The sequence below is a fragment of the Penaeus chinensis genome, chromosome 4 (assembly GCF_019202785.1).
Source record: "Penaeus chinensis breed Huanghai No. 1 chromosome 4, ASM1920278v2, whole genome shotgun sequence".
NCBI lineage: Eukaryota > Metazoa > Arthropoda > Malacostraca > Decapoda > Penaeidae > Penaeus > Penaeus chinensis.
In genome coordinates this window covers 27,690,830-27,703,123 of record NC_061822.1, presented here as the reverse complement: position 1 = coordinate 27,703,123, position 12,294 = coordinate 27,690,830, and the positions used below count along the sequence as shown (strand labels likewise).

The 12,294-nt window shown below is 40.6% G+C and overlaps 1 protein-coding gene across 2 annotated transcripts in view; it reads right to left on the bottom strand.

The window, feature by feature from the left end:
• Positions 1 to 1,290: 1,290 nt before the first annotated feature.
• Positions 1,291 to 12,294, bottom strand: part of LOC125025068 (NADPH azoreductase-like) — a 12,383-nt gene continuing 1,379 nt past the window's right edge. The window contains exons 2-5 of one of the 2 annotated variants that reach the window (XM_047612955.1): positions 6,071 to 6,307; positions 3,909 to 4,003; positions 1,637 to 1,799; positions 1,291 to 1,597 (exon numbers count right to left, since the gene is read on the bottom strand). In XM_047612955.1, the coding sequence (XP_047468911.1) occupies positions 1,662 to 1,799; positions 3,909 to 4,003; positions 6,071 to 6,307 (470 nt within the window). In that variant the 3' untranslated portion in view covers positions 1,291 to 1,597; positions 1,637 to 1,661. Of the gene's footprint in view, positions 1,800 to 3,908; positions 4,004 to 6,070; positions 6,308 to 12,294 lie in introns of both variants that reach the window. The other variant, XM_047612954.1, reaches the window with a different exon arrangement.

Here is a 12,294-nt window from a genome sequence, read left to right as displayed (position 1 = left end):
CCACTGGAAAATTACCAACACTGACCCATCGAAAGGCCTTCCCTTCCCTCTCAAAGGCACGACGTTGTGATGTGACACTAACCTTCTTACGTCACCCCCTTCTTTACCCTTTTCGCTATTATACATTTCTATAATGGTGCATGGCCTTTGGAATCTAGCCCATTTATTTTGCTTTTTAGCCTTGAACTATTTACACACAAGCAGCACTAATACTGTATGCTATCACACAGTCAGGATCCGTCCGATATCAACATATTTTCCTTCAGTTCATCTGCATTTAATCTAATTTAGAACAAGATTTTGTCAACCATCATGGCCATATACCTTCCTTCCGATTTGCTAACACTTTGTTGCTTGTGTTCACATTATAAAAGGTTTATTGTATTGAATTTCCGTAAGTATTAAATCATTGTCTCGGTGCTTAGAAAGTAAAATAAAATGCTTCAAGATCATTTTCTTCACTAAAAATACAAACAATTATATTCACACCATGTCAGGCATACAAATAGTTTTAGACAAGGACAAGAATAATACATAACCACATCATCGCGGTCAAACTGAAGGCTACTTGTTGATGAACTTTTCGCATGTCATTAGCGGGAAAATCAATAAAGTACCCTTGTTAGAGTCTACCCAGAAATGCAAAAATGTCTCTTGGTTATATGAAGTTCTCTATGAACCCTAGAGCAGAGGTTGTTGTTATCACTTACTCGAATTTCGTCCTAAGTAGAGTTTGAATATCAAGCTTGCCACGCCACCCACGCTGGTTAATAGTTACGGGTATAGTTATAGTTGTATAGTTATTACAACACACGTTCTTTTATCGGGCATTTCCTCTCCCTCCTGTCGAGCTTTTGTGTGGATTAGGACAACAGAAGTGTACCCACAGACACTCAACAATGAAGGGTAATTGAGCGAACTCTGCCCGGTTATGTGGATAAAGTTTTGGAAATAAATGTGTATTGTATTTAATGTATGTCTGCTGATAGAAAGCGGTATCTTTTAAAGCAATCCAGTGTAGTACTTGAATGATTTTCTTTTCACTATCACTTCTAAAACGTCACTTTTCATTGTATATTTACAGTGTTTTCTCTCTCCTACGGCATATATTGGAACAACTGTCCTTCTAATTCGGAAATTATGTGTATTGATATTTTTCCCCTATTTTTTTTCTTTATTATCAGGTTTTTGCCTTAGTCGACGATTTTCTCTCGGTGTGTCATGGGATGTCTATCATTTTCTCTCTCAATTTGACGTCTGTTATGTAAAAATGGAATTAAAAGAAGGATATATATACGATTTTTTATATTAGAGTATAATTTGAAATCTAAAACATAATTTTTTTTTATATAAGACGCGAAATCATTACATAATTCTAACATGGAAGGATAGAACTGCCTGTTTTATAAAAATTAATAATACCAAGCATTAAAGCAACAATTGTCACTCATAACATGTAAATGGCAAGAGCTAATCTATAAATCAGTTATCACCAGACAAGAAATATATCGGCCAGGCTTTCCGACAAAATGCACCGTAGATATTGAAGAAGGTACGACTCCGGGAAGATGCCCCGTTGCTGTTGCAGAGGGGACGCCTCAGAGAAGATGCCCCGTTGCTACTGCAGAAAGGACGCCTCAGAGAAGATGCACTGGCGTTATTTAAGAAGGGACGCCACTGACTTTCCTCTTTTCCTCCATCGCTTCTGCATACCACTGAATCTCGCTGACCACTTTGGCAAGATTTTTCTGGATTCTGTCGTCAGTGCACACGCCTTCCGAATCGAACTTCCCCACCACCTGCAGAATGCAAGAGGATCGTGTTTAGCCAAACCTCATTTACGTTTCTTAACTTAGCTGCCATCCGGTTAATTAGTAGTTTTACCTGATCTCATTATTCTAAACATTACAGATTAATCCTAATATCAGCATTACTACTAATACTATTAATAACAGTAATGATATTAATTAATGGGATTTAAATAAAATTCTCACGAAGATATAGGGAATGGGTGAATCAGGTGAGGTTACTTAAGGCCTAATAATTAACTCCTTGTCAATTAAGTTTTTTGTGCGCCATCTATGAGTAAAAAAAATAACAATAAAAATACAGTAGAGAGTGCATGTATCCAGTGTTTTAAATGGGTCAGAAATGTTTGAAACTCCGCGTTTGTTCAGCCATCATAATTATATATATTTTTTTCTCTTTTCTCCCCTCCCCCCCTTTGTACATTCGCCTTAAAGTCAAATATAAGAAGTAATAAACAGAAAAGTTAATATTTATAGGAAAAAAATCAAGTATTTTTTTTTTACTAGCCAAGCATCCATCCTTATTAAATTAATTATATTTCTTACAAGTTTTAAGACAACAGCAAGATGTTGCCAATGCTGTGAATCGTCATATTTAGTATAATAAGTAACAGCTTTTCTGTAGACTATTATCAATAAAATTACTATCATATTTGTGATTACTCATTTTTATTTTATTTTCATTGGCAGCTTATCAATTAATAGAAAAAATAATGTTAAAATTAAATTCTGCATGCACTTGATTATAATTATAACACCCCCCCCCAACCCCCGTGTGTGCATGTGCATGTGAAAGAGAGAAAATGAGAACAGGGCTAAAACAAAGAAGAAGAAGACGAAAAAGAAGAAGAAAAAGAAGAAAATGAAGAAAAAGAAGAGAAAGAAGAAGAAAAAGAAGAAGGAAGAAAAAGAAGAAGGAAAAAAAAAGAAGAAGAAAAGAAGAAGAAAAGAAGAAGAAAGAAGAAAAGAAGAAGGAAAATAAAAAGAAGAAAAAAAAGAAAAAGTAGAACAAGAAGAAAAAAAGAAAGAAAAAGAAGAAAAAAAGAAGAAAAAGACGAAGAACAAGAAAAAGAACAAGAACAAGAAGACGAAGAAAAAACAAGAAAAAGACGAAGAAGACGTAAGAAGAAGACGTAAGAAGAAGACGTAAGAAGAAGAAGACGTAAGAAGAAGAAGACGTAAGAAGAAGAAGACGTAAGAAGAAGAATACGTAAGAAGAAGAAGACGTAAGAAGAAGAATACGTAAGAAGAAGAATACGTAAGAAGAAGAATACGTAAGAAGAAGAAGACGTAAGAAGAAGAAGACGTAAGAAGAAGAAGACGTAAGAAGAAGAAGAAGAAGAAGAAGAAGACGTAGGAAGAAGAAGACGTAGGAAGAAGAAGACGTAGGAAGAAGAAGACGTAGGAAGAAGAAGACGTAGGAAGAAGAAGACGTAGGAAGAAGAAGACGTAGGAAGGAGAAGACGTAGGAAGGAGAAGACGTAGGAAGGAGAAGACGTAGGAAGAAGAAGACGTAGGAAGAAGAAGACGTAGGAAGAAGAAGACGTAGGAAGAAGAAGACGTAAGAAGAAGAAGACGTAAGAGGAAGAAGACGTAAGAGGAAGAAGACGTAAGAAGAAGAAGAAGAAGAAGAAGAAGAAGAAGAAGAAGAAGAAGAAGAAGAAGAAGAAGAAGAAGACGTAAGAAGAAGAAGACGTAAGAAGAAGAAGACGTAAGAAGAAGAAGAAGAAGAAGAAGAAGAAGAAGAAGAAGAAGAAGAAGAAGAAGAAGAAGAAGAAGAAGAAGAAGAAGAAGAAGAAGAAGAAGACGTAAGAAGAAGAAGACGTAAGAAGAAGAAGACGTAAGAAGAAGAAGACGTAAGAAGAAGAAGACGTAAGAAGAAGAAGACGTAAGAAGAAGAAGACGTAAGAAGAAGAAGAAGAAGAAGAAGAAGAAGAAGAAGAAGAAGAAGAAGAAGAAGAAGAAGAAGAAGAAGAAGAAGAAGAAGAAGAAGAAGAAGAAGAAGAACAACAACAACAACAATAACAACAACAAAACAACAACAACAACAACAACAACAACAAAACAACAACAACAACAGCAGCAGCAGCAACAACATGCCTGGGGAATGACGCAGGCGGACGGCACCGAAATCATCCCGAGCTCGCTGAGGAAAGGCCGGGCAGCGGCGGCCGAGCGGATGCCGCCAAAGCTCCCTGGAAATATAGGTCAATGAGTCAATAACCAGTGAATGATTAAGTTTTAAAAAATGAATAATAAATTGATATGAATTAAAAGATTATGATAATTGAATCGGTAGTGATAAGTAGATGAATAAATGGAGAAAAATTATAAATAAAGATAATTGGTAAATAAACAAATGAATGAGTAATTAATTAGGTAATTAATAACAAATACATAGACAAAGAAATAAACAAATACTTAATCAAAACAAATAAAAAAAATAGTGAATATATGGAGAGAGAAAAGTGCATAAATAAACATTAAAGCAAATAAATGAAATGAATAATACAAAATAGAAACAAGATTAAAAATAAATAATGATTATTAACAATCCTATTTGTCTCTTGAATTTTTTTAAATGTGATAAGCCATATAAACTTAGGACGGAAATGATCAATAACTATCAATAATGTTAAGATGCAAGTACAAGGAAATTTGCGGCGGTCTTAGTCCATTAGCTTACCAGACCGTGAATATTAATCATGGAAATAATTATCACACTAGATGACGTTACAATCGCAAAGTCCTTAAGGTTATTAGAGTGATATATACCTTTTAGATTAATAGATGAATAAATAATACTATGAAAAGTATTTTATTTTATTTTTGCTTTTTAATTTTTTTTTTTCCAATTATTACCTTGGTGACATATTTATAGCTTTCATACTACTAACATACGCCTTTTAGATTTAAAATAAAAAACTAAAGAATAGAATTTCGTTTTCTCTAAACTTACAGCTTTATACTAACACAAGCCTTTTAGATACAAATAAAATAATAATAATACAAGAACATAATTTCCTCTCCGTCCTACTTACAACATTCATACTAATACACGCCCCTAAGATTAAAAATAAATAATAATAATGATAAAGAGGATAATAACAACAATACTACTACTAATACTAAATTAGATCATCATCATCATTCATCATTATGGAGCTAACGCCGGCAGGGGCGCATAGCCGCATCCACCCTCCGCTTCCACCTACGAGGATCCCTCATGGCGAGCCGCCAGGCAGGGGCCCGGCCCATCTCTAGTTCCTCACGACAGGTTTGATCGATTTGCCCAAGCCACGACCTTCTCGGTCGTCCCACAGGCCTCCTCCACCCAGGGTTGTCTCGGACAGAGACAACCTGATGGGCAGGATCATCCTGTGGGAGTCGAGCCAAGTGGCCTATATAGCCTGAGTTGGCGATCACGGATTGTGCAAGTAACAGGTCCTGTACCGGTCTCACGGTGCAGCCGTTGGTTGGACACATGGTCCCGCCAACTGTACCCCGATGATCCGGCGCAAGGATCTGTTACAAAAGGCGTCAAGACGAGATTCCAGAGCACAAGATAGTGTCCAAGTTTCACTACCATAGAGTAAAACTGGCAGTATCAGGGCCTTGAAAACACGTAACTTGGTCCTTCTGCACAGGTACCGACATCTCCAAATACTCTTGTCGAGAGATTTCATGACCCCTGCTGCCAGGCCAATCCGTCTACTGACTTCTTGGTCTGACAGCCCAGTGTCGTGAAATGCACTACCGAGCTCTTTGTGACTTCGATGTTTTCACCGCAAGCACGTATCGACTGTACAGGGTCTCCTAGCAGGCCCCCAAAATCCTGGATCTTGGTCTTGGTCCAGGAGACCTCTAGCCCCAGGGGCTTCGCTTCATTGCTAAATGCATCAAGAGCCGCCACAAGGGTTTCCAGAGATTCAGAGAGTACGGCAACATCATCGGCAAAGTCAAGGTCAGTAACCTTGATATTGCCCAGAGTTGCTCCACAGTGACTTTGGACAGTAGCTCTACCCAGTATCCAATCCATGCAAGTGTTGAAAAGTGTTGGTGCAAAACACAGCCTTGCCTCACCCATGAACTAACAGGGAAGAAGCTCGACAGGCCCCCACCACACTTTACAGCACTTTCAGTGCCTGTATACAGGTTTGCTATTAGTCCAATAATCCTTATTGGACTAGATCATAATTTCCTCCCCATCTTACTAACATCCCCACTAACACACTCACACACCCTCCCTTTACCATACTAACCCATGGAGTACGTGACAATAGCACAGGGTTTGTGTCTGTACGAAGCAGGAGGGAAATGGTCCATAATTGCCGTCAGCGCGGGTGGGAGGGTACTGTTATACTCAGGGGTAACTATAACAAATCCGCTGGCCGCCTGGATGGATGCGTTGGTCGTCTTCATCCAGTCGGGAGCTTCAGCTTGGTCCTTCATGAAGTGGAGTGGCTGGTGGATGTGGCCGTCTTGCATTATCAGCGGGTCTGGAAGATTGGGAGAGGGCGGGTTAAAGAAAGAGAGCAAGTTTTAAGACCAAGAACAAAAAGAAAGGAAAAATGTATGGTGGTTTGATTAGGGAAAAAAATGTATGGCGGTTTGATTGGGGAAAAAAATGTATGGTGGTTTGATTGGAAAGAAGAGTTTCTAAACCCTCTGGAGAAATAATGATAAGTGAATTAATATATATGGTGTTCGGGTTAGAGGAGAGCAAAGTGTGCAGTGTTTTAGAGAAATAAAAAATAGGGCGCATTTTAAATCCTTGGAAAACCGCATATGTCATGAGAACAGAGCGAATAATATACAAACTAAATAGTACAAGATAAACAATGAGCTTAAGAAAATAAGTAAGGGACAGGATCAAATTTCAGCTTTTTATGGAGTGCGGTGAGATAACAAACAAGCTTAAAAAGATATGATAAACAGTTAGATAAAAGAGTAAATAACAAATTTCAGTGTACGTCGAGAGGGCGTGGCTGCCTTTCATCCTTATCACAGTTGAAGGCTGTTTAAACACGACTTTTAAACACATGGGAAAAATGAAATAAGAAAGAATAAACAAAGGGCTAACTAAAAAAAGAAAAAAAAAAAAAATCAGCCTAACAAATATGCAACATTTGATTGTTACTGTGCTTATTGATGTTGTGATTGTCATTGTTATTGTAATTTTTGAGTGTGATTGTTATTATATTTGTTAATGTGATTATTGCTGTAATTGTTATTAAAATTGTTGTTGAATGTGATTGTTGTTGCTGCTACTATTGTTGTTTGCAGATATTGATCAGTACATGTAAAACACAAGCGAACACAGACTAGACCAGAAAGCAGTCGACATTGAATGGAAAAGCCGACAGGCTATTAATAGGAAAAGAGGAAGAGGTAGAGAAGGGTGGGAGAAAGAGGGGAGGGAGGAGGAGGGAGGGGGAGGGGGGTAAAGGGTGAGGGAGGGGAAGTAGGTGGGTGGGCGAAGTGAAAGAGAGGGGGGGATGGAGGGAGGGAAGGAGGGAGGGAGAGAGGGAGGGGAGGGAGGGAGGGAGGGAGAGGGAGGGAGGGAGGGAGGGAGAGGGAGGGAGGGAGGGAGGAAGGGAGGGAGAGAGGGAGGGAGAGAGGGAGGAGAGGAGGGAGGAGGGAGGGAGGGAGGGAGAGGGAGGGAGGGAGAGGGAGGGAGGGAGGGAGGGAGAGGGAGGGAGGGAGGGAGGGAGGAGGGAGGGAGGAAGGGAGGGAGGGAGAGAGGGAGGGAGGGAGGGAGGGAGGGAGGGAGAGGGAGGGAAGGGAGGGAGAGGGAGGGAGGGAGGGAGAGGGAGGGAGGAAGGGAGGGAGGGAGGAAGGGAGGGAGAGGGAGGGAGGAAGGGAGAGGGAGGGAGGAAGGGGAGAGAGGAGGAGAGAGGGAGAGAGAGAGAGAGAGAGAGAGAGAGAGAGAGAGAGAGAGAGAGAGAGAGAGAGAGAGAGAGAGAGAGAGGTTCAACAGAGGATGACAAACAGTTTGATAAACTGAGTGACGGAAGATAAAAAAAAAAAAAAAAAAAAAAAAAAAAAAAAAAAAAAAAAAAAAAAAGCGAGACCAGAATACAGACAGAAATAAACATTACGCTCAGATAGACAAGAAGAGTCATAAATAAATAAATAAATAAATAAATAAATAAATAAAAACCAGGTTATATAAACTATTCCAAAAATGTTTACTATCGCAATCCATCCCAGCTGATGGCGTCCTAAAAAGTCTTCCATTACATTATTGACCTCCCGTGTTTGGACGAGTAGTTGCCATAGTAACTGTCGCGTTTCTTTAACCCCATTTCTACGACAGCCGATCCTATAAAGGTGCGATCTGAACCTCTATACGACGAGACAATAAATTCTGGGAATAAAGAAATGACAATCGGTTCGATCTCTTTCCCCTTCGGTTTCTGTGCGCGGGGACGTGAAAATTGTTCCTCTGCCAAAGTAAACACGTGTTAAAGGAGCTCCTTTTTGGGTGTCTGCCAACGGCCCAGCGCTTCTCTTGTTTCAAGAAAAATAAAATGGGAAAATGTGAAGAGAAAATGACTTACGGTCTATCACTTCGAACGTTTATACTTGTTCCTATATTTTGGCAAAATTCGAAGTTAGTTTTGAGAGATTTGTTCTAATTATAATTACTGTAGCTGATGAATATATTCATGTACGAATTTTATTATAGTTAATGTTATTTAAATCTTATTTTCCTATAAAAATATAAAAATATATACATATATGTTATTTAAATCTTATTTTCCTATAAAAATATAAAAATATATACGTATATATACACATTTTTTGCCTCCCTTCACTTCTAATAACCTTCACGATAGATTTTCTCCGTTTCCTTATTAATAAGAATGACAAGAAGCGTCGTGGCCGATGATGCAACGCTCACACAAGGCTGGCAAAGTCCGAATTGTGACCCTGAAGAAAGATATTTACTCTTACAAATGGATTTTTCGTTCACAAGGACGCGTATGAAATGTTCTCTCTCTCTCTAACTCTCTCTAACTCCCCCCCCCCCCCTCTCTCTCTCTCTCTCTCTCTCTCTCTCTCTCTCTCTCTCTCTCTCTCTCTCTCTCTCTCTCTCTCTCTCTCTCTCTCTCTCTCTCTCTTTTTTACATTTGATACAGTGCTATCGGTTGGCTGAAAATAATGAGTTAAGCTGACAGAGCACTGTAGTAGTATTATTAGGGTTGCAATAGCAGCTGTACTGTCGCCGTTGTTATCGTTGTATCAAATAATAAAATCAATAACAAAAAACCGTATCAGTACAGTTATATAAGTAACAGCAGTAGTAGTCAAAGATCGCGGTAGTTACACTGGTGGCTGGCTAACAAATATAAATATTAATAGCAACAAAAAAGTTTTAGCAATAGTATTACCTCCTAAACCGCATATACGGGTATATATGTATGCGTGTCGGTACCCACTGAACTGCATCCTACATTCCCACCAGTCAACTGTGGCCTTGATAAACACCAAAGAGATTCCTATTCGCTCCCCGTCGCCAAGCAGATGCCTCAATCACTTCAGGAAGCGAGTCTTCTTAACAAACCTCATTTATGTCTCTTTAGGAATATTCAAAGAAGTTGTTGGTGTGAGGAAGCAATTATTGTCACGTTTGTGGAGGACCAACTCTGCTTAACATATTGAAAGGACTCTGAATTTTTGTTTATTTCATATCAACTTCCAACGTGTAATTTCATATTAACATCGAACACACACACACACACACACACACACACACACACACACACATACACACACACACACACACGAATATATACATTGGCAAGCTTGAATGAGCCTAAAAGTGGCAGAAACAATCTCAGGTGTAACATTCAAGAGAGACAATCTACCCGAAAGCCAATTACAAATATAAAGCGAGATACGGAATCAATTACGTGAACAGAACCCCATATAACAGAAAACACGGTTTCAAATATAAATAAATAATTCATTAAAACCACAAAACCTTCACACGTTTACGCAGTTACCAAGAAGTCACTGCTTTCACCCATGGCTTCCTCCCGCAAACACAAATCATAAACGCGTGACAGATAACTCAAATATTTATCTCCTTCACTCTATGTCAGTCGCCCCCTTTAGCGCTCGCGTCCTACCTCTGTCTCTCTCCGTCTCTTGTCTCTCTCCGTCTCTTGTCTCTCTCCGTCTCTTGTCTCTCTCCGTCTCTTGTCTCTCTCCGTCTCTTGTCTCTCTCCGTCTCTTGTCTCTCTCCGTCTCTTGTCTCTCTCCGTCTCTTGTCTCTCTCCGTCTCTTGTCTCTCTCCGTCTCTTGTCTCTCTCCGTCTCTTGTCTCTCTCCGTCTCTTGTCTCTCTCCGTCTCTTGTCTCTCTCCGTCTCTTGTCTCTCTCCGTCTCTTGTCTCTCTCCGTCTCTTGTCTCTCTCCGTCTCTTGTCTCTCTCCGTCTCTTGTCTCTCTCCGTCTCTTGTCTCTCTCCGTCTCTTGTCTCTCTCCGTCTCTTGTCTCTCTCGTCTCTTGTCTCTCTCTCGTCTCTTGTCTCTCTCCGTCTCTTGTCTCTCTCCGTCTCTTGTCTCTCTCCGTCTCTTGTCTCTCTCCGTCTCTTGTCTCTCTCCGTCTCTTGTCTCTCTCCGTCTCTTGTCTCTCTCCGTCTCTTGTCTCTCTCCGTCTCTTGTCTCTCTCCGTCTCTTGTCTCTCTCCGTCTCTTGTCTCTCTCCGTCTCTTGTCTCTCTCCGTCTCTTGTCTCTCTCCGTCTCTTGTCTCTCTCCGTCTCTTGTCTCTCTCCGTCTCTTGTCTCTCTCCGTCTCTTGTCTCTCTCCGTCTCTTGTCTCTCTCCGTCTCTTGTCTCTCTCCGTCTCTTGTCTCTCTCCGTCTCTTGTCTCTCTCCGTCTCTTGTCTCTCTCCGTCTCTTGTCTCTCTCCGTCTCTTGTCTCTCTCCGTCTCTTGTCTCTCTCCGTCTCTTGTCTCTCTCCGTCTCTTGTCTCTCTCCGTCTCTTGTCTCTCTCCGTCTCTTGTCTCTCTCCGTCTCTTGTCTCTCTCCGTCTCTTGTCTCTCTCCGTCTCTTGTCTCTCTCCGTCTCTTGTCTCTCTCCGTCTCTTGTCTCTCTCCGTCTCTTGTCTCTCTCCGTCTCTTGTCTCTCTCCGTCTCTTGTCTCTCTCCGTCTCTTGTCTCTCTCCGTCTCTTGTCTCTCTCCGTCTCTTGTCTCTCTCCGTCTCTTGTCTCTCTCCGTCTCTTGTCTCTCTCCGTCTCTTGTCTCTCTCCGTCTCTTGTCTCTCTCCGTCTCTTGTCTCTCTCCGTCTCTTGTCTCTCTCCGTCTCTTGTCTCTCTCCGTCTCTTGTCTCTCTCCGTCTCTTGTCTCTCTCCGTCTCTTGTCTCTCTCCGTCTCTTGTCTCTCTCCGTCTCTTGTCTCTCTCCGTCTCTTGTCTCTCTCCGTCTCTTGTCTCTCTCCGTCTCTTGTCTCTCTCCGTCTCTTGTCTCTCTCCGTCTCTTGTCTCTCTCCGTCTCTTGTCTCTCTCCGTCTCTTGTCTCTCTCCGTCTCTTGTCTCTCTCCGTCTCTTGTCTCTCTCCGTCTCTTGTCTCTCTCCGTCTCTTGTCTCTCTCCGTCTCTTGTCTCTCTCCGTCTCTGTCTCTCTCCGTCTCTGTCTCTCTCCGTCTCTGTCTCTCTCGTCTCTGTCTCTCTCTCTCTCTTTCTCTCTCTCTCTCTCTTTATCTCTCTCTATCTCTCCCCATCTCCTCTTTCTCTCCGTTTCTCCCTTTCCTTCTCTCCTTCTCTCCCTTTCTCCAAATCCAACGAATAGACCTCTTTTCTAATTCTCTTTCTTCCTCTTCCTCTCCTTCTCCCTCTATCTTCGTTAACACGCCTCGCAATTTTGACAGTGAAGGGCAGTGACACCGAAGAGTTATAATACTTTAATTATTATACAAATTCGCTTTACTGTTATGTATCTGTGTTCATGCGGTAAGGTGTGAAATTTAATGCTCACTGAACGTTCTTCAAAGAGACGGATCACACCACCGGAAGTTTATCATTTATCAATTATCCGTCTTTTGTTTCCTTATGTCCGTTTATACGTACTTCCCAAAGGAAAATAACGTAAATTCTATACGCTTCTGTATTTAATGCCTGTAAAAACGCCATGGTTAAGCGAAAAATGTCTGTTATCATTTGTTATAATTTCCGTGACTAAAATCACTAACGAGCGCGTGACCTTGAGAAAAAGATTATTATTTTTCACAGTTCTTCGTCTTGTCCGCAATTGTTTCGCTCAGAAGCATTGCCATATCATGATACTGTATTAATTCCGGTTTGCGGCGACTGCGAAGGTATCAGCATTTGTATATATGTTAAAAGTTTGTTGTTTAATAAGGTATGTCGAAAATATATGCGGTATTGATCAGAGGTGACGTCATGCTGTCTAAACATAATACTGGTGCGAGTCTAACGTTACTAACTTGAAAAAATAAAAACAAATATATATATTATTACATCA